General features: G+C 40.2%; 1 protein-coding gene across 2 annotated transcripts in view; it reads right to left on the bottom strand.

Annotated features, from left to right (window-relative positions):
• Positions 1-21,015, bottom strand: part of UBE2H (ubiquitin conjugating enzyme E2 H) — a 103,298-nt gene that overhangs the window by 15,245 nt on the left and 67,038 nt on the right. The window contains exons 4-5 of one of the 2 annotated variants that reach the window (XM_032869273.1): positions 7,733-7,772; positions 6,337-6,389 (exon numbers count right to left, since the gene is read on the bottom strand). The exons of the other annotated variant lie outside the window; for it this stretch is intronic. Coding sequence (XP_032725164.1) covers positions 6,337-6,389; positions 7,733-7,772 — 93 coding nt within the window. The remainder of the gene's footprint in view (positions 1-6,336; positions 6,390-7,732; positions 7,773-21,015) is intronic. 2 annotated transcript variants of the gene reach the window in all.

The raw sequence follows: 21,015 nt of genomic DNA, 5'->3' as shown, positions 1-21,015 counted from the left end.
GCCCAGTGTGGAGCCCAATGTGGGGCCTGAACTCACAACCCTCAGATCAAGACCTGAGCCAAGATCAACAGTCAAATGCTTAATCAGCCGAGACACCCAAGCACCCCCATGAGGATCTTTTAAAGACAGAATAAGATCTTATGAAGAGGCTCATGCAGGCAAAAAAACAAAACACACCTCCCTCCTCGCACCAAAAATAAGGGGGGGGGGAGTGCAATTAGTAGGAATTAGTAAACAAAGAATTTCTGCAATATAATTGATAAGATTTAATCTCACTAGGGGTAGCATTACGATTTTTAAGAATTTCAAGGTAAACACAGGCATTTTTGTTGTATGTTGGAAAGGGCAAGGTCAAAGACATAGGGCACTAAAACCTGGAAGAATAGCAGAGCTGTTCCGCTAAGGGCCAGATCACCAGGCCACCAACCAGAGGTGCTGTCCTTACAGAACACGGAACATTTTAAAGCACTCCGCCAGACTTCAATCATCTCCCATCCACTACAGCTTCCTCCCCTGAAGTGCGTGACCTGTGGAGGTCCGCAGAGCAAAATGACTGCTGCACAGAGATGAGAATGAAGCACACAGACTCCTGTTTCCCAAAGCCATTTCCCTTGCCATCTTGTTGGTCTCACACACCTCCGCCCCCCTCGGATGCTCTTTAAAGGCCGTTCGTCCTAATTCAGACCTGGTATGACCCTGCTCACCTCAGAAGACTGCCAGCTGAAACACAGTAATGGGATTTGTTATTAACTTTCCAGAAATAAGGGCAGTTAATGTACAATGAGCCAGTTGGTACTCTTATAGTCATACTAAAACTCCTGTTAAAGTTTTTACTTACTAGACAATAATTTAGTTTGTCTTTAACATCAAAAAAGATACTTCACACAATTGCAAGGTAAGTGGCCACACATGGCAAAGACTTCACCTGTACACAGTGATCACAAGCAAATGGAAACAAAACAAATGCACACCCTCACAACTGAGCCCTCGAACTACGGCCCCCAAGAAGGTAGAACAGCGCTGTGGCTGTCTTTCGAGGCCACAGCCTGGCTCATCTCCACCACCATCACGAAACCCGGACCGCTCCGTGAGCCTCATGCTGACCACCAGTGAACGTGAATGTAGTTGTTTAACCTAGGACGACCCTGTTTTTCTGCGTACAGCTAATTAAACTCTTAGGCCACACACCACATCTGAGTATCTCCAAGCAGACTAACAGAACTGGTAGACTATGGAGCTAGCTGAGCACTGTGGAGGCCATCAAATCCCAGACTGAGCAAGTTACCTTTACGTCCTACAGCTGACATTTCCCCCATAGTGCTGAGGAGAATCTGCTCGACCTGGCCTCTGTCGAGGAGAGCTGCAAGGACATCCAGCTGTTCCGAAGGCAGGATGATGTTTATGATTCCAACACGCACAGATTGATACTGAGTTCTCTAGCCTGTTCTCAGACGGTAGTTGTCGGCCAATCAACCACCCATGTATCTCCTGTCTGTGTAACGGCACTAAAATGGCTAGGAACACAGTTAGCAATCCCTGGTGCAACATAAAGCACTATATGAAGACACCGTTACCTTCAGCCAGAGTTTTAATTGTTTGGAAAGATTCACAGGCTACCTGACTGAAAAGAGGAATAAAGTAAATATTTCCAACATGAGAAAGCTTAAATTCACTAGGCCCACAGTATAGTACTATTAAATAAATTTATGCTTTAAAATTTTCTAAATGCCTAGTAAAAGAAATTTTTATTTCTCGTCTAATTTTAATCTCAAAGTCCCTGAACCATTCCCTTTGTTGTAGTCAACTTCATTTTGTCTGTGACTGACTCCCCAGATGACTCTAGGGGAAGTAATTTCCCAAATGTTGATTTTTCTCACCAGCAAAGTAAGAGGAGTATCCAGTCCATTGGCTAGCAACCCTAACAGTGAGAAAGAATAAAACTGTAAACTGCCCAATTTTATAAGAAAATTGTTTTTGACCTTACTTGTCCACAACTTAATCCACAAAATAAGTCATCTACCAAGTCAGTTGAAAAACGAGTAAAATTAAATAGGAGAGAAACACAATTTACAGGGGTGAAGGATGCATGGCCCAGAAGGGTGGGAGAGAAATGAAAGGTGTACTGCAGTGGAAGTATGAGAGCTTCCAGGAGTGTAAGTAGAAAAGCCAACTACGGATAAAATATATTTGGAAGTAAAAAGGGAAACTGGAAAACAGTAGGGACACTTAAAAAGCTACCTGCGGCTTAATGAACTTTCCTTCCATCAAGCTTTAAAATTAGTTGTTTCTGAAACTAACATCCAGATCCCCTTGGATGAATTTTAAGTTTTCCAGAGCTTTTATCATTGCTATCTGGAAGAGGAGGAAGGGATGCAATAAAAAGAAAGAAAAGAAAAAAGAAAACAAAGAAAGAAAAAGATGCTATCATACAGGAAATGAAAATAAATCAATTTTGGGGTGGCATCTGCTACTTTCCTTTTAAGGTCACAACAGTAACAATATTAACTTTTTATTCAATAATTTCATATGATGACAAGCATCTTTACAAAATTAACCATATTACCCACTATAATTAGCTCTCTTGCAAGGTTAAATAATATAAAACTGAAAATTACTGGGTGATTACACTACAATCATACCAATTCTAAGCTTCTGAATAACAAACTACATGGACACTTGGCAAAGGAAAACAAAATGAGAACAGAAGCAATGAGTCGGGGGACTAGAGGACTAAAGCTGCCATAAACAGGGACCCTGATTAATAGCAGGTTATGATAAGTATACATCTGAAGTTTCAACTGGGAATTGCTGCTACCCAAAAACTATGTACATCCATTGCGGAGTACGTGCCTTGGGGCAAAGTTAATTGCAGGAAATTTCACAAGTAATTCCCTGCTCCTTACCATATTATATAGTAGAGGTGTTGAAACAAGTTTTGGTTGCCAGGCTAAGCCTTTTGGTTTTCAGTTGAGTATATGTGTTAACACGCCAACTTTCTCCTCTTAGTTGTTTTATATTAAATTCGTTTTTTTTTTTTTTTGGTCCTCAGAACTAAGATTCTCTGAAGAATCACAGCAGGAAACTGAAGGACTCCAATAAATTCACCAATTATAGATTAACTTTCAATGCCAGAGGCTTTAGCAGTTCGAAGTAAAAATTCAGTTTCCATCTCAGGATCAGGGTAGTCTAAAAGAAACTTCAAGGTCATCTGTACCAACCATTTCTGTGTACTTTTGTATCAATTATAATTACCTGTTCTAAAACTTTCCATGAACAAAAATGAATTTTCCTGAGTAGTAGTTTGGGTTTGAGCGAAGTGTCAGAACAGTTCTCCCATGCTGAGTAATATAGGGCTTGAACTCAAGACCCTGGGGTCAAGAGTTAGTCACTTAACTGAGTCACCCAGGTGGCCCATCAGGGTATTTCTGACTACACTCTAACAATACTCCTTCTTGGGTTCCTGCACTTACCTACGTGTTAGTCTTGTCCACGTTTACATATTATGGAACACTGAATGGTAACTCATACACATGTAGTAGGGAAACAGAAGTTCACTTCGACCAATGTGATTTAATCCTTGTTACTAAGTGCTTCACAAAGGAAAGCTTTCCTAACATTCTACAGATGTGATGAAATCTTAAGTCATGTTGGGCTTCTGCTTTCAAGTTCTGTTCTGAATCTCATACAGCCAATGGAAGTAAAGTAAAATGGTACAACCACTTTGGAAAATAGTCTGTCAATTCCTCAAATGGCTGACCAGAGAGTTACCATGTCACCCAACAATTCTGCCCCTAGGCAGACACCCAAGAGAAATGAAAACATTATGTCCACATACAAACTATTCAAAAAAGCCAGAAGGTAGAAACGGCACAATTGTCCATCATCTGACAAATGGATAAAAATGTGATAGCTGTAAAATGCAGTATTATCTGGTCATACAAGGTATGAAGTACTGATTCACACTACAATGTGATCAATCTTGAAAACGATGTGAAAAGAAAAAGTCAAAAGAGACCACGTATTATATATTCCACCATTAAAAATTCCAGAATAGGCAAATCTATGAGGACAAAAAGTAGATCAGTCATTGCCTAGGGTTGGGGGCTTCGGGGGTGACAGCTAAGGGATTTTTTTTTTTTTTTTAAGATTTTATTTATTTGAGAGAGAGCACAAGAGGGGAGAAGGTCAGAGGGAGAAGCAGACTCCCCATGGAGCTGGGAGTCCGATGCAGGACCCGATCCCGGGATTCCGGGATCATGACCTGAGTTGCTTCACCAACTGAGCCACCCAGGCGTCCCTAAGGGATTTTTTTTTTTTTAAGGTGAAGAAAATCTATGATGAAAATGTGGTAATGCTTGTATACAACTGAGTTTGCTTAAAAACTATCAAATTACATGCTTTAAATGGGTGAGTTTCAAGTGTATGAGTTATAATTCAATAAGCTGTTATTTTAAAAAATCTGTTTCTAAGATGTGAAGTACTTGAGAATCAGCAAATCTCTTCCACAAAGCTTTTCTGGTTAACAGTAAAAGAGTTGAGTCCAATTTATTTTACCGTAATTGGAACCAGCTCGCAGTATTGTTATGTACATTTCTAAAATGTGAATACAGTTTAAGAAAATACATCATTACATCAGCTATTCCAGGCAGCCTGCCATGAGACATTTTTACAAAAAAAAAAAAAAAAACTTAAAAGGAACCCATTTAACTAACCTCGAGTATATATTCTTTCTTGTTGCCTCATCTCCTTATAACCCGTCATATCCCTAAAATTCTCATGTTTAACAATATGAGGCATGATTAATTCAGTCACTAGCTCAACAAATATCTGAACCCTGTACACCATGCACTGTTTGGGCACTTGTATACCAGTGTGCACACACACACACACACACACACACACACAGTCCATGCTCTTGTGGAGCTTACAATCTAGTAAGACAAGATAAACAATAAATGCTGGTTTTAAAGACAGATCTTTAAAACAGAGTGCTATGCTATGGAGAAATGCTGTTTTACATGGGGTATCTAGGAAAGGAGGCTTCTCTGAGAGATGTCTGAGGGAAGAAAAGGAGGAGCCCAGCCATACAAAGACCAGGGACGACAACTGCAGGCAGAGGAAATAATTTTTGAATGGGAGAACAGGAGAAAAAAGCAAAACAAAGCAAAAAAAAAAAAAAAAAAAGGATTAACTGTGTGCTGCCAGTGACCAGCCTTCTGCCATGAGTCTGATGCACCTAGTACAGGCATGTCGGGCAAAGTAGCTTGCAGATTACGGCTAGAGTAAGATGTCTCCCCACTGTTTGGTAAGAAAGGTCACCTCTGGTTAAGCCCTGCCTACAGTGATCTCTTTGGACCTCTGCGCAGCTGTTCATTATGTGCACCTCCCATTCTTTCAGCACACATGGGCACAAGGTGCTCTATAAGGAAGTGTTGGGACATATAGACCAATCACACATGCGCCCCAGTGACCCCTGTGGCAGGAAATCATCTAGTGGCACAAAAAGGCATGAACAACACACACAGGTACAAAGCAAAAGTGGGCCACGAGAAAAGGGATATAAAATGCAGGAGTGTGCAGAGATTGCCTGCAGCTGGGGCATCAGGGGAAGCCTCATGGGGAGGGGCATGAGAGCAGAGTCTGTGACACCTGAGAACTTGGACATGTGGGGGTATACAGATCCGTTTGTTGTATCCCTAATTAAGTATATTTCAAAACATTCTTAACTCTCCAAGTTACAAGCTCAGGGAGAGAAGGCGTGATACTCCTTGTATCTCTCTGTGATACTTAGCATTGTATCGCGATGTATCATGATTCATTTTAAGAAGAGATGTTGATTTCAGCACTGAGGCAAGGTTAAATTATTCTTTGTTTCATAACGAGATTTTGAGCTTCAAAACAGAAGACTCCCAAACCTCTTAATACACCATCTCACTTCACAGGGACATTCCTAGAAGTTTTTCCAAAATTCAAAGGTATTACAAGTGAACAGGTAGACAGTGTGCTTCTGCACACACACACACACACACATACACACAGACACACACACACACACACAAACACAATGTTTACATGTGTGTATTTGTAGGTCTGCATTCGTACATCACTACACCTTAAGTGCAGAATCCCGCGAGATTATTTTAAACTTCCCCTGCTAAATTGAAGTTCGTACTTCAGAGAAAATTTTTTTTTCACTGATAAAACTTTCCCATCCAGGCCCTCATCATCCCTTCCCATTCCCAACAAAACATCTTAAACCAGAGAAGAAAAGCCAAACAACATTTTTTAGGCAGTGTCTCAACATCTCTAAAAAATAAATTCCATGGCCAAACTCACCATAGAGAGCTGTCCAAGTTTGATTAATTACATCTAGACACACAGTTCCTGACCTGAAACAGATGGAAAGAATGGCATTTTTTTAAAAATTAGAAAGCTAGTCGCATGTATCTGGCAACTAATTTTACTTATCAAGAAAAGTACACCTTTAATAGACCATCAAAAAAAAAAGAAAAGAAAAGAAAAGAAAAAGAAAAAGAAAGAATTCCAATTAGGAAAAGTACGATGAGGAGCAGAATATATACGAAATCTTAAGTGTTTCCTTAAAGATTGAAAGGGAAAACCCGCAACTACACAATGGAGAAACTAGACAACACCTTAAACAGGTGCTGAGGCTTCACAGGGAGGACCCGGCAGAAGGTGGGGCAGACAACCCTGTGCGCCTGCCCAGGATGTGGCACTTCAGGCCTAACATGCATCCTCTGGCTCTAATGAGGAGGAAACCCCACACAACCCCAAACTGGGGGGCGGTCTTTAAAATAACTGATCTATATTCTTTTAAAATGTCAACTTTAAAAAAGCTGAGGAATTATTCCAGATTAAAGTAGTTTAAAGAAACATGACAAGTAAATGCAATACATGGTCCTGGGCTGATGATCCTTCACTGACTGGCGGACGGGGGGATTGGGGGGTGGGGGCGGGTAGTGCCAAAAAGGTACATGCGGCTGAATGTGGCAGTAGATTTAGTAGTACTGGGCTGTATTCAATTCCTGCATCTGACTGTGCTGTGGTGACCAACAAAGCATCCTTGTGGATCATGCCCCGGTGACGGACACAGAGTGTGTGGGGACAACGGGGCATGATGTGTGTGCATGACCCACTCAGAGCTCAGAATACCTCCTGTTGTTATGTGTGTAACAGCAGAATTTAGTGCTGTGACGAGGAAAAACTGCGGAACAAAAAAATGTACTGCAAACAGCACTGGAAGTACACAACAGGAGGCACATTTTAAAGCATCACTAATAAAATATTAGAAGGAAAGAAAGGGTAAGTAAGAGTCATTAACTAAATGAAACTACAGCCATTCACGTTTGCTTTACTCTCAAGAACCCAGAAACACTTAGGGGCTGGAAACAGTACATTTGTATACAGAAAACTGATCTGTGAATTGTGTCCACACAAAGAGAACAGAGCCGTGGAGCAGGGCAAATGCAGGGAATGAAGGACCCACGCACAATGTAAAAACTAAGCAGCCCAACAGCAGGACCTGCACTAGGTGGTTTCGAGTATCAGAACCCTGGACTCCATAGTGTAAGTGGCCACACAGTCCTCTCCGCTGATAAAATCCAAAAAGATAATTGAGAAAAAGATAATTTTTAATAATGGAGAGAAAGAGATGAATGCTTAAAAAGAGCAGTTGCTGCTAAGATTTAAACATTTTTAAACAGTTACTTACGCTTCATCAATGTTGGGATGGAAAATTTTATTCATGAATCCTGTAAAAAGAGATGTTAATTAGCAGCAAAAAAGTGTCCAGAGAACAATTAGTTTTTAAGTATTTCAGTACTGGAAACAATTTCAGTATTGGAAAAAGTTGATGATACCCATAACTGATTACTTTTAATCTTATATGCTTGGTTACTGATAAGATGATATATTCTCCTGACAGTGTCAATTACTTAAAGCACATCAGAGTTCTATTAAAAAAATGAGCAAACTTTGAGAGCAATGCAGCTTCTTATATACAGAATAATCATTGAGAGACTTTTCTGAGCTATGAAGGGTACCTGCTAAGACAATGTGTAGTCCTAAATGGGTTGTAACTGGTGCCGATTCCTTTTATCAGAAAGTTAAGAAAGCTACTCTGACTTCCCTCCCAAAGGTTTTGTTGTTCAATCTCTAAATTTAGAGGTTCTGCATTTGAACTTCTCCTTCTGTGGCTCAGTTACTGGTATACTGCTGAGCTACACTGTGTGCGGAACATGAATGAAGCTGTTGGAAACACTAAAGAAGCACCGCTTCCCATCCACAAAGGATTTCATAAGAACAGTGACCAAAATATTTCCTTTAACTTCAGTCTACTCATTCCAGGAAACCCAGTTTTTTGATTAAAATTGGGGCAACCACGAAATGAGGCAAGGAGTTAAAAAAAAAGATCTGTCAGATGGCTGTATCTGTCAGGGATTCAAGTTTTTTGATTTATTCTAGAAAAACAAGGAGAGACTTTTAACAAATTATGTATTTATAATTTTTTTAAAAGATTTTATTTTTAAGTAATCTCCACACCCAATGCAGTACTCGAACTCACAACCCTGAGATCAAGGGTCACATGCTCTACTATCGACTAGACTTTAACAAAATATTGATGTTTAAGTTCCAAGGAAAAACTAATTTTTTCTCTAATTAAGAATCAGTGATTTGGGGTGCCTGGGTGGGTCAGTGGGTTAAAGCCTCTGCCTTTGGCTCAGGTCATGATCCCAGGGTTCTGGGATTGAGCCCCACATCGGGCTCTCTGCTCTGTGGGGAGCCTGGCTTCCTTCTCTCTCTGCCTACTTGTGATCTCTAATAAATAAATAAAATCTTTAAAAAAAAAAAAAAGAATTACCTTTAAAAAAAAAAGAATCAGTGATTTAATCAGTTTATATATATGCAAATGACAATATGCTAAAGAAGAGGTCCACTGTCAAAGCTGTCATTTTATCATCCTCATCTCGAGACTTCTTTATGCCATTTCACACTTTCAATAAATTGAAGTTCCCTACTACAGTGACAGTCACTATGTCCCTCCCAATCCCACCCTCTTTCACTCCTCCCCCGTCCCACCTCCCATTTCTCTTTCTTTCATTCAAAATATACTTGGTTAACACCTGTTTGTCTGGCACTGTGCTGGTTCAGGGCATAAAGGTAGCGAGGCAGCACACTTTCCCTAGGAGGTCACCTCAGTGGCGAGATGGGACACAAGTCAGTAAGGGCAGAGCGCACAAAGAACTGACATAGTTGAGGGCATGAGAGGGAAAGAGGGAAGGTACCAGGAAGTGCTGAGAAGGGGCATTAGAGAAGGATCCTCAAAGACTAGTTTCAACAAAGGTCATCTTGGAAAAATCTAAAAAACTTCTCTAGACTCAGGAAACAGATATACAAAATCCTGGTTATATATTTCACTCTTTCCTTGCTCTAGTCCAATACTAACTATGCTTCTAAATTTTGTTTTTTACTCTTTCATGTTGAAATAGCTTGTTTTCTCTAATTCTCTCGAAAGCCCATGCAATGTTTAGATTACTCCGATGTAAAAAGAAATGACTTGTATCCAATTTCTATTTCATATTAATTTTTTCATTAAGGAAATAAGTTGCTTCCAAGTCTAGATTTAAGTACGTATTTATTGAAGAGATTAAACTAAGCCAATATAAATGTTCATGTCTTAATGTTAAGAGGATAACAATTCTATATGAGCTTGGAAAAACACTAATAAATGTATCCATGAAGAACCATGAGGGTATTTGTCCCAGCATTATTTTAAAGGCCAAGAACCAAATGCAATCCTATCAAAGGGACTGGAGAGACTGTAGTACATCCATATGCTGGGAGTCCTAAGGTAATGAACTAGCTAAGTATCAATTTGGATAGACCCATAGCTGAGGGGAGGAAAAAAAAAGTTGTAGAATAGTATTTGTAGCATGATACCATTTAGATACACTAAAACAAGGCAATGCTACCTATCTCTATGATAACAAAAGTACAGAAAACTGTACTGGACCAACATAAAATGAACTTACTGAAGTAATCAACTATTTCAGTGAGGGCACAGGGTCAAGATCATGTGGGAACAGGGAACAGAATTGGAATGGTGATGAAAGATGAACCTATCTATAACACTATTTCTTTTAAAAAGAGGTAATCGGCTTGTATATTATTTGCTCTTTTTTTTTTTTTTTTTAAGTGTGCACATAGGTAGGACACTAGAAGCAAACATATACAACTGTTAACAGTGGTTAATTCTTCATGGTGGGAATACTGTCTCCATTATAGTTTTCAAATCGCATCACCACCCCGCTCCCCAATCCCATACCCAAAGTAGGATCACAGCAATGTCAAAAAAGCTAGAAGAAAACAACCAAGTGTCAACAGTAGTCAACTTTGAGAGACTCCCGCATTAGTATTACTCTCCTGACTTTCCAAAATTTCTACATTGTGTCATTTTAATAGTTGGGAAAAAAAAAAAAAACCCTTTCAAGTTAAAAAAAATTATAAACAGTAGCAAACATACTAAAGCAGACCCAATTATACATAGGTTATCTAATGCTGAACCATTTTAAGAAAAATCAACTATTTTATTTGATCTCAGATCAAATAAAATAAAATAAAAAATAAAATAAAATAATAAACACGTTCTTGTTTCAGTATTATAAATCCATCCCCCCCCCAAAAAAAATCAAAAAAGATCTTCAGGTTATAAGGCATGTGATCCTCCATATCAGTTACAAACGGGAATCTACTGCTATCACCACTGCCGAGAAACTTCCGGATGAGTGGGAAACACTGATGTTTAGCCACTAGATGGTTTAATTCAAGAGACTCATTCTATTCTGTGAAAAGTACTTTTTCAGCTCTGTGAAAAGTACTTTGGCTTGAGGACACAATTAAAAACTTAAAATTCGTTCTTGATGCTTAAATCCTGCTTCTGCTACATGGTTCATGAGTAACACCTAGGAAAGCAACGTCTACGGCAGAGGTCCCCAGTGCTACAATCTAAGAAGCCCCTGGAGAGCTCTTTATGAACAGAAGTACTCTGCTAGAAGGTGCCAGACAGGAATGCTGGGGTGGGGGCTGCAGTTGTAAATGGGATGGTCAGGGAGGGCCTCAGGGAGGTGTCAATTCGAAGGAGGTAAGGGAGGAATCATTCAGTATCTAGGGGAAGAGAATCTATACAACACAAACAGCCAAGCGCAAAATCCATCAGGACTTTGCTTGTTGTGTCTGAAGACCAGCAGAGAGACTGGTGAGGCTGAAGGAGTTGAGTAAGGAGAAGCCAAGAAGCGAGGTCAGAGAGGTGATGAGCATTTGTGGGCCCTTTTAAGGGTACGGATTTTAAATCATTCTGAGGTGGGAAGCCAGAGACTTAGCTAAAACAGTGATACATACAATCCCTCTGTAAAATTGTTGTTTCTAACAAAAGTCTTATCTCTAAAACAAAACAAAACAAAACAAAACAGGTGAATAAGGAAACAGCTCAATCAGGTCACAGCACCTTAGTGCTGGGGACAGAACAAAGGTCTCGAGCAAAATGGAGTGGGCTGTCTCTCCCACAGTAAAAATGAAGTTTAAACAATCTGATGGCACAGGGAACCCCAAAGGTGTTAAGAAAACAGCTAGGGTCAAAAGAGCTTTAAATGTTTACCAAAACAGTCTCTGAAAGATTAAGGTGCCTCCCTCCTGGTACAAGGTCTGGAGATTACATTTGGAATCAATAGAGTTCCCACACTGTTTTCAATTAAGTCAAGATTCTGGCTTGGCTGAAACCAAGAGTATATAATAGTGCCAAAAAGGACTTAGTAAACATACTCTTAGTAATAAATGGGTTGGAGCCTAATCCCAGTGCCCCTGCTAAGTATAAAACATCATCTGCGCTCTGAGACAGAGGGCAAACTCAGACGGGAAAGGATTCACAAGGACTTGAGTTCTGGTCTCAACCCTGCTATTAACTGCAAGCCCTGGCTAGATCGCTTCACTTCTGTGGGTCTAGGTCTTCACATGAAATAGCCAGACTGTATGATCTCCAAAATCTCCACTCTTCATTCCGTTAATAAAGGGACTATCAGCTCTAACAATCCAGAATTTAGTACAATGGCCAGAGCTCTGGCAACAGAGGAGTTTAGAGGAAATGTCCAATAGTTAAGTCCATAAAGGAAATTAATTCTGCAAGGCACATTTTTAGGTACAGAAATACTCTGGAGCATGTAATACAAGGCTAACAACATGCTAAAATACCATAAAGAGATACAAAATCCATGGACTACTCCAAAGTAGGTAGAAACAGAGTTTATAACCTTGCCTTGGAGGAACAAATTCAGCCAGACCAATTCTACCCAAAAAACAATCTCCAGACTACAATGATCTCTTCCTATACCAGGCTTTTTCAACTGTTAGAAAAACCCCCAAAGCAAATAAACAGAAAGGAGTATTCTCCTTTACATCTGCTCTCAGACAAGCTGTGGAGAGCGTTTCTGGCAAAGCCACTCACATTCTAGATAACGATGGCAACAAGGGCACTTCTGGACGAGAAGGGGAGGAGGCAGAGAAAGAACAGGCTAGGAATTCAGAATTCAGAGAAGGAACATTCTCAGGACTGAGCGTGTTTGCCCTGGCACGTTTTCCTTCCTTTTGGCAATGCTATCACCACACTAATGAATACGTCCGCAGTTAAGAGAATTTTCCCAACACTTGTTTCCATTCAACCAGGAACTATTTTGAAGATATTTTAAGAAAATATATTTTGAAAACTGCTTTTATGAAAACACGATAAGTGGAAGTAGCAAGTCATTTTTAATCTACATGATTTAAGATTTTATTCACCAGACATTTTCTAATCATATATATATTTCAGTGATTTGACCAGATACAATTCAGAACACCTTCAAATCTTTTAGACAATTATTCTCTGGCATGACTTCAGAAACTTGCAGAAGGGAGGACGTTAGGAACAAAGGTTTAGTGAAACAGCTCACCACCTCATCCTCGGTCTTTCGGCAGAAGGGAATCAGGTCATTTATAACTCTGGAGTAGGAATCCAAATCATGCTTAGTTGAGGTTAAAAAAAAAAAAAAAAAAACTACGTATCTTAAAAAGGAAAAGAACAGACTATTAAAACAGAAAAATATGCCATGCTTTTGCTTGTTATACTCTAATCTCAACTGTTCTGGAATAACAAATCTTTTGACCCACAGGCTAATAGGCAGAGAAAGTAAATGACATCACACTGAGTCCTGCTGAAAACTGGTTTTTATTTTAGCCTGTTTCTGTTGTCTAATCCCAGGAGGGGATCTGTACAGAGTTGTACACACTTTCGAGTAACTTCTGATACTGGGGTCAATATGTAAATAGAAGTGGGAAAAATTCACCACCTCTTACTTGTGAGGATATTTTTAATGATCAAATTTATGGACAGAATGAAATACCTAGGGGCCAGTTATCAATACAGAAATTTCCTTCAGAATAATCTTGTGAAATGAGAAGTCAAACAAGTGACTCATGAAACAAGGTAAATCCACCCTAAGGTAAGTAGGCAAACAGCAGCACCAAGGGCAAAAATGGTAGCTCTATCCCAGGGGTAAAATGCACTTGGACTGCAGATGGTTGAGGCAGTTGTGGCTGATACAATTTAATTTTAAGTTTACGAATTCCTGTGAGAAAACAGTAAGTGAATATATTCAATTATTCTGATATTCCATCTTCATGATAGATGCCCACATAAAGTAGACAATTCAAAAGCAAACTGATTAATTCTATTTTTTAAAGTAGCTATAACTGTTCAAAATATATTTATTAAAGATTGAATCTTATCGTCCCTACAGCAGTGTCTCAGAGTACACCTTTTTTAAGGGTAACAACTTGAGTCTCCGTTCCTAGTATGCAGGAGGTGACCAGGGTTGGGATGTTCCAGGGGGTGGGGATGCCGCCAGCTTCGGCAGCAACAGCCATCCTGCCAGCTCTGCGCACGAGCACACGCTCAGAGAGAGTTTCATCTTACCTCAGACAGCCAGGCCCAGCCCGTGGCAGCCTGCACCCGGGCAGAAGTCTCTTCAGAGAGCTGAGCCTTTCCGACTCAGGAGAGATGGACCTGGGCCGGTCTCTTCTTAGGTGAGGAACCAAGCAAGGAGCTCACTGTCAATGCCCTGTGTCATGGGAACTTCTGCCTGATCCTGTGTGTGTTCAGGAGATCTAAACTCAACAAGGGGTCCTCTTTTCTGTTTCTTCCTTTCTCTCTGACAATATGGAATCTGAGGAATGGGCTGGACGGATAAGAAAAGTTCATTTATAACTAAGAACAGGTGAAGTGTTATCCTTCCACAGCCAAACCCTGCTACCAACCTAGCAGATTAAGACTTGTAGCCTTAGATCTACTCTCCTGTAGTTTCATCTTTGGAAGATTATAATCTCTTTCCTTTCTCCACAATTTATCTTTCACTCTCCTGATATTCTTATAACCACAGTGTCTGAAATCAGGCAGTATTAATTCTCATGGTCAGGGCAGTAGAGAACACACACGGCCACTCTGAGTCAACAAAGTCATGGTTAAAAGATGAGGCTCCAGTCAGACTGCTTGGGTTCTACCCTGTGAACCTCGGCCAAGAGTTACTGAATCCCTTTGCCTTTCTTTCTTTCTTTCTTCATAAAGCTAGGTTAAATATTGGTATCTACACATCACAGGGCTGTTATGAAGAGTCAATGAATCTACGTACAGCACCTGACCAGCAACCGGCCCACAGTAAGCACTCAAGGTTACTATCAGCTTCATGAGCTCGGGTAAGTAACTTCATCTCACTTTCCTTGTCCTAAGAATGAAAATATCTGCTCCTACCTCCTCGTCTCTGAATCCTTTAGCAACTGTCCAGAGCATTACAGGCTGTGCTGATTACTGGATTTTGGGTTTCCCATAACCCCATCACGCAGGAAATAGCAAATGTAGTTACTCCAACATTTACTACTAAAAAGACCATTCTAATCGCATTTGGGATGGGGTGAAATAAAACCAGAAGTCAGATTCTGCAACTAGTTAGTAGTGATTTATCTCCACCTTCCTGAGCCTCGTTTTTACTATCCCTAAAATGAGGCAACTGGGTGATATATGTGACATTCCTTCTAGCAATAAGGTTTTCACACCACCAGAAATATGAAACAATCTTAAATTACAGTGAACAAGTTTTTCAAAGGGAACTAAGACATTACTCTTATTTGTTTTCAGAAGATTCACAGTTTAACTAAAGATAGAGGAAGCCAAGAAGAATACATGTTTTCATTATGGTAACAATCCAACAAAGAAGGAATGGAGTTAATGCCAGAAAGATGTCAAAATTAATAACCAGTTCAAAAGCTAGAGGTCACCTACTATAATTAAGTAGGAACTAATCTAAAGAGCAAGTTAGGCAGAATTTTTATATAGCAAATGGGAAGATTATATAATAACGAATCACCAAAGGCAGAATTAAACCTGATATAAGCCAGCTTCAGAAGCAAGCTTGTACAGAGGCAAGGCCCTCCTGGGGCAAGGGGGAGGAAAAGCTCACTACTATTTTTATTCTGGTTAAGAGCCAGATGAAGGTGAATGAATTTAGATATTACAGACTGTTAACAGGGGTTTTTCCATTAATAGGGCCAATCTGACCACTAGGTTCTTCTATCACTTAGAACTTCAGCACCTGGCCCCCAAATCTGTCTGTCTGTCTCTATCTCTCATCATTTATAGAGATATTACCTATCACCCATACAGACCACACTCCTCACCCCGTCGTCTCAGTCCCTGAAGCTTCCCCTCAGTGTCCCCTTCCTCTATCACATCTCATTCACACTGCCAGGACATACCCGAACTTCGCCATCTTAGAGACAGCTTCACCTCCAAAATCACAGACACCTCTGGCCACCGCAGTCTCCTATGAATGCGAATCCACTGACCGCCCCCCCCCCTTCTTCCCGCCTACCAGCCCTATCTTCACCCATCCTTGCTTAGTTTAAGATTTAAGAGCCATCACCATTATTGCTTTGTAACAACCCTCTGCAAATCCTGTGCCCTCGTCCCTCCAAAACACCCATCTATAATGAGGAAACCCATCATTCACATCTGCTGTACTTGGACTTGAAGGTGCCATTAAACACTCATTCATTCACTTGTTCATGCCCTCACCTCAATACAGAGCAGGCAGTGTCTCAAATCCCGAGGAGAGAAGAAAGAATGTTAGTACAACAGAACCAGGGCCTGCCTTCATGGAGTTTGTATCTACTGGGCTGGCAGGGAGGAGAGACACAGCATATGCACCAACTTTTAAAAGTATGCTCAGTAACCTTCTGTGGGTTCAACATCACCAGTAATCTTCCTTTTCCCATTCTCCAATGACTCAGGCATTTTACCGTTATTCTGCAAATCTTCTGTTCCCTTTGCTCCTCCATTTTCACTCTGACTTCAAAGCTCTGCCCATTTTCTTTGAGAAATTGTGGACCAATGGGCAGGATTCTTCATTTTTCCCATCAAAATCCTCCCAGCACACATGCTCATTTTTCCTGCCTCAACTGTTCACTCAAATGTTTAAGGCCTTCCAAAACACAAGTCCTCCATTTGTGTTCTGATCTTGTCCCTTCTAACATCTCAGAGGCACTGTACCTTCAAGCCCCCTCCTGATCCCCAGCATCACCAAGATTTCCCTCTTTTTCTGGACAACTCCCTAGAGTAAGCACATAGGCGTCCTTCAGAATCTCCCGTTTCAGTAGTAAAACACAAACCTTCCTTTTATCTCCCCCCGTTTGTGTGCTTTCCTCCATACAGCCAAACTTCTTTGAGACAATGTATTATAGACATCAGAGTTTCTCAATGTTGGCACCCTGATCCAAACCACCAGTATTTCTACTCTTCTCCCACAATAAGAGAGTGATCATTAAAACCTGCTTAGAACCTTTCAATGATTTTTCCACTGCATTCAAATTAAACTCAATCATTTAACCTGGCCCACAAAGCCCTACAGGACCTCACCCTACTTGCCACTTGGACCCTCTCTTCTACTTCGCTGTTCACCCATCCTTCCACCTTTCTTGTGCATGCTAAGCTCCCATCTGCCTTAGGGCCTTGGCCCTCACAATTTCTTCTGCTTGGAATGCTCTCCTCACTGATATTTGAGGGTCAGGGCTGGCTTATTTTTCCCTTTTCATTTAAACCTAAAGCTTAAATTTACTTTGTCAGAGAAGCCCTTACTCAACACCTAATCTAAGGTAGCTATTATGTCAATTTCATCACATCAATTCTCTATAAAGCTATCAGACATTTAAATTTTTGCTTTATCTTTTTACCCCTCAAAGAATGTAAGGGTCAAGAGAACAATTTGTTCACCTCTATCTCCAGCACCTAGAGTAATCCCCCGTATACAGCTGGTAGCTAATAAAATTGTGGAGCTGATTGGAAGAAATAGCGTAAAGTGTAACCATATTCTGACAAAGTAGGTTCTGCTTCAGCTGCCAGATATACTCTAAAACAAACTAACTGCAAAATTTCACTTTCCGAACAGCAGTAAAAAGGGAGCTTTTAACAATGGCTTACATTCTCATAGCATCATCTAAAAAAAATGAAAAAGCAAAACAAAAAAATTTTAATGAAACCTTCCCACTAGAACCTTGTTTCTCTCTACTGGAATTCCAAAGATATAGATCACTACAAAGTAGCAATTATATAACTGAGACAGAAACTAAATTCAAAACCAAGGTCATGAAAGTAGAGAAGTATAGAGGTGATCTGAATGGAATTTTGCTTCCTCAGTCTAAGAACTCATTCTACTTGTGGAAATATAATGGTCCAAACAAGCCTCTGCTAAATGACTAAGCCCAAATCCTTTCAGAAACGATATACCCTACTCCAAATCCTGGTCCACCCCTGACAACACACTGAGGAGGTAACTGTACAATGTTTCCATCTAGGAAGACACAAAGTATAATGGTAAACATTCTAAACTCTATAGTTTGGCCATACCATAAAATTCCATTCCAAAAATATTGTGAGGTAATTTCTGGCCACAGTGAACAAAAACGTATAATGCTAGAAGTGTCTGCTATTCTGACAACGAAAAAGGTTCAATCACTTTCCTTAACTGCTGGCACAAATACAACTAATAAGGTGCACTGATTATCAGAATATCTTCTAATTAAGAACCTCTGGCAGACTGGGAGACTTAGAAGGGACTGTGACAGGTTATCTAATCTAGTTTCCTTGAAACAGGAAGATCTAAACAGTTCTATTTAGGGAAGAGCTGACCTAACCATAAAGGCCACTGGGAGAGCTCAGCATCGTTTTCCAGCTATTGTCACTGCTCATAACCTTTCCATTTGGTCTCCATTTACTCATACAGTTTGGCTAGCTCTTGCTATATGCCATTGGCATTAAATTCCACTGCAGAATGAGCATGGTACCCTTCCCCCCAACCCCGGCCATTTTATCGACATTAAGCAAACCATTAAGCAGTCCCTCCAGTACCTTGTTCTCAACTAACCATTCCTCTTACTCTGCTCTGGTATCACCAAATTTCAATCCAGACACACAATGCCTGCAGCTTGCTCCTGGGAGAGAGTCATCCTCACTGCTAATGTGGAGATGTACACAGGCAGTATTTCAAAAGTTTGTTTCCAGGCTTGTTACCTGGATCTTACAACATAGTTTTCTATTTTTGGGAAGTATAAAATGAGGGGTGCCTGGGTGGCTCAGTAGGTTAAAGCCTCTGCCTTTGGCTCAGGTCATGATCTCAGGGTCCTGGGATCGAGCCCCACATAGGGCTTTCTGCTCAGCAGAAAGCCTGCATCCCCCCACCCTCTCTGCCTGCCTCTCTGCCTACTTGTGATCTGTCTGTTAAATAAATAAAATCTTTAAAAAAAAAAAAAGTATAAATGAAAAAAAAAATTAGTGTTAAGTGGTGACAGAGTTCCCACACTAAGAAAGGTTATGGTTATTATAAAAGATTCTAAAATACTCTGTACTTCTGAAAGAGGACATAAAATAACATAAAATGACAAATTCTTAATTTTCTCTTGAATGCTTCTGTTTAAGTAGCTGTGGTGTGATGGAGACCACTACAGATCCTGAAGGCAGACTTCAAGGCATTTTCCAGACTTTTAGAGGCTGAAAGCCTTAAATCTAGTATCTTATGTCTGTATTTTATTGGAAGACATAATCCCCCCCCCCGGGCTTAGGTTTATCAAAAATATTATTATTATTTATTAGCTACGAACAAGGGCCTTTTCTGGTTCATCTGAAGAGAAAAATGGAGCAAGGTGGGGAACACAAGTGGAAGAGTCAGACAGAAAAGAGGACTGCCTGCAGCAGCAACCCAAGAGAAGGGACAAGAGGACATGAAAGAAAAAAAAATGAAGTTACATGTAAAGGTGTAGAGACAGTGCCCAAGATACAATAAACGAAACTGCAAGCAGAAAAACAAAGGAAAGAGAACAGTCTGTACCCTTACACACACACATCATTAAAACTAAAAGGAAAAAGGAAACTGGTGGGGAAACATGAGGGCCAGCAGGCTCTTAGCAAGCTACCAGGTGAGAATTCTGGCCAAGGATAAGCTTAATGGCTTCTAGAACAAAGGACAGGAAAAGTGTACACCCAGACAAAGATGGAGAGGGACATTCAAAGTTACACATCTGCCATATGTTTAAAACTACATCCTTCTATAATATAAAGGACCTTATTGTATTTAGAAATTACACCAAAAAAATGTTTTTAATCCCTTTAACACCCATGGATAACTGTATCAATGTTTTGGCATTCATACTTGGAATTTCATGGAAAAATTACAAGTTACACTATAGAAGATTACCATTTTTCTGTGTATTCCTTTATTTATTTTTAAAAGATTACATTTACTTGTCAGAGAGAGAGAAAGAGAGCGAGCACAAACACGAGGAGCAGCAGGCAGAGGGAGAAGCAGGCTCCCCGCTGAGCAAGGAGTCCAATGTGGGACTCGATTCCAGGACCCTGGGATGATGACCTGACCTGAAGGCAGAGGTTTAATGGACTAAGCCACCCAGGCGTCCCTATGTGTTCCTTTAAAGATGGGGTTAAAACATTAGGAATGACTTTAAGGCATTTTGCCCATTAATATATGCCATAATTTAACTACTTTATTATCTACTGGGCCACTTAGGTTGCTTCAAAGTTTTAAAAACAAATTTTAAGAACACCACTGCAAATTGCATGATCGGATACATTAATCTTAGTGCACATCTCTGAATCGTAAGATAATTTATGCAAAAATCACTAAAAGGATATAAAATCTTCGTCAATCAACATATACTGCTAAGTCAGCTACATGACACTTGCCAATCTGACAAGTTCTGTATCTCCCACTTTTAAAAATACGCATTCTTTGGAAGAGGCATAAAACTGTTTTGTATCCTATGCTTATCGGTTACTTTTCCATTTTTATCCAAAACTGCTCCATTCCCCCTCTTCGTAGATGGGGATCACTCATCTTTATTTCACCCCCACAGCAACTGTGAGTCTGTGTTTTCTCTGGAAAAAGCATTCTCTTAATAGACGAGCACCTGCTGGAAGCCATCTGGGGAAGGATGGCATACGGCAGTCTCTGGAGCAGCTTCTCTGCATGAAACAAAATCTTCACTGATGGGGGATGACTGGGAGTTCTGAGAGAGTATTATTTCTGAAGTCCTTATGCGCACCTTCACAACTCTAAAGCTTTTTTCTAAAACTATATTCTCAACACACCGAACAAAATCTTTCTTGTAAAAGCCTATCTCCTTCCGTACACTCTCTTCCCCGACTGAGGTACTAACTCACACCTCTCCTAAAAAGCAATGAAACGTTGTCACTAAAGCCCATGCAGTATTTTATTTATGTGGGTCTTCTCTCCTAACTAGTGAGAGCCTTCTGTGACCTTCCTAATTATTAGAAAACTGCCATCTATCCCGAGTGTCTAATACATTGGTCACTATCAAACATGCAGAGTTCACTTAATTCTAGCATCTCAT

The sequence above is a fragment of the Lontra canadensis genome, unplaced genomic scaffold, assembly GCF_010015895.1.
Source record: "Lontra canadensis isolate GAN:19392208 unplaced genomic scaffold, GSC_riverotter_1.0 scaffold2, whole genome shotgun sequence".
Classification (NCBI taxonomy): domain Eukaryota; kingdom Metazoa; phylum Chordata; class Mammalia; order Carnivora; family Mustelidae; genus Lontra; species Lontra canadensis.
Note: the sequence above shows the minus strand (reverse complement) of the source record. Positions and strands in the feature narration are given on the sequence as shown.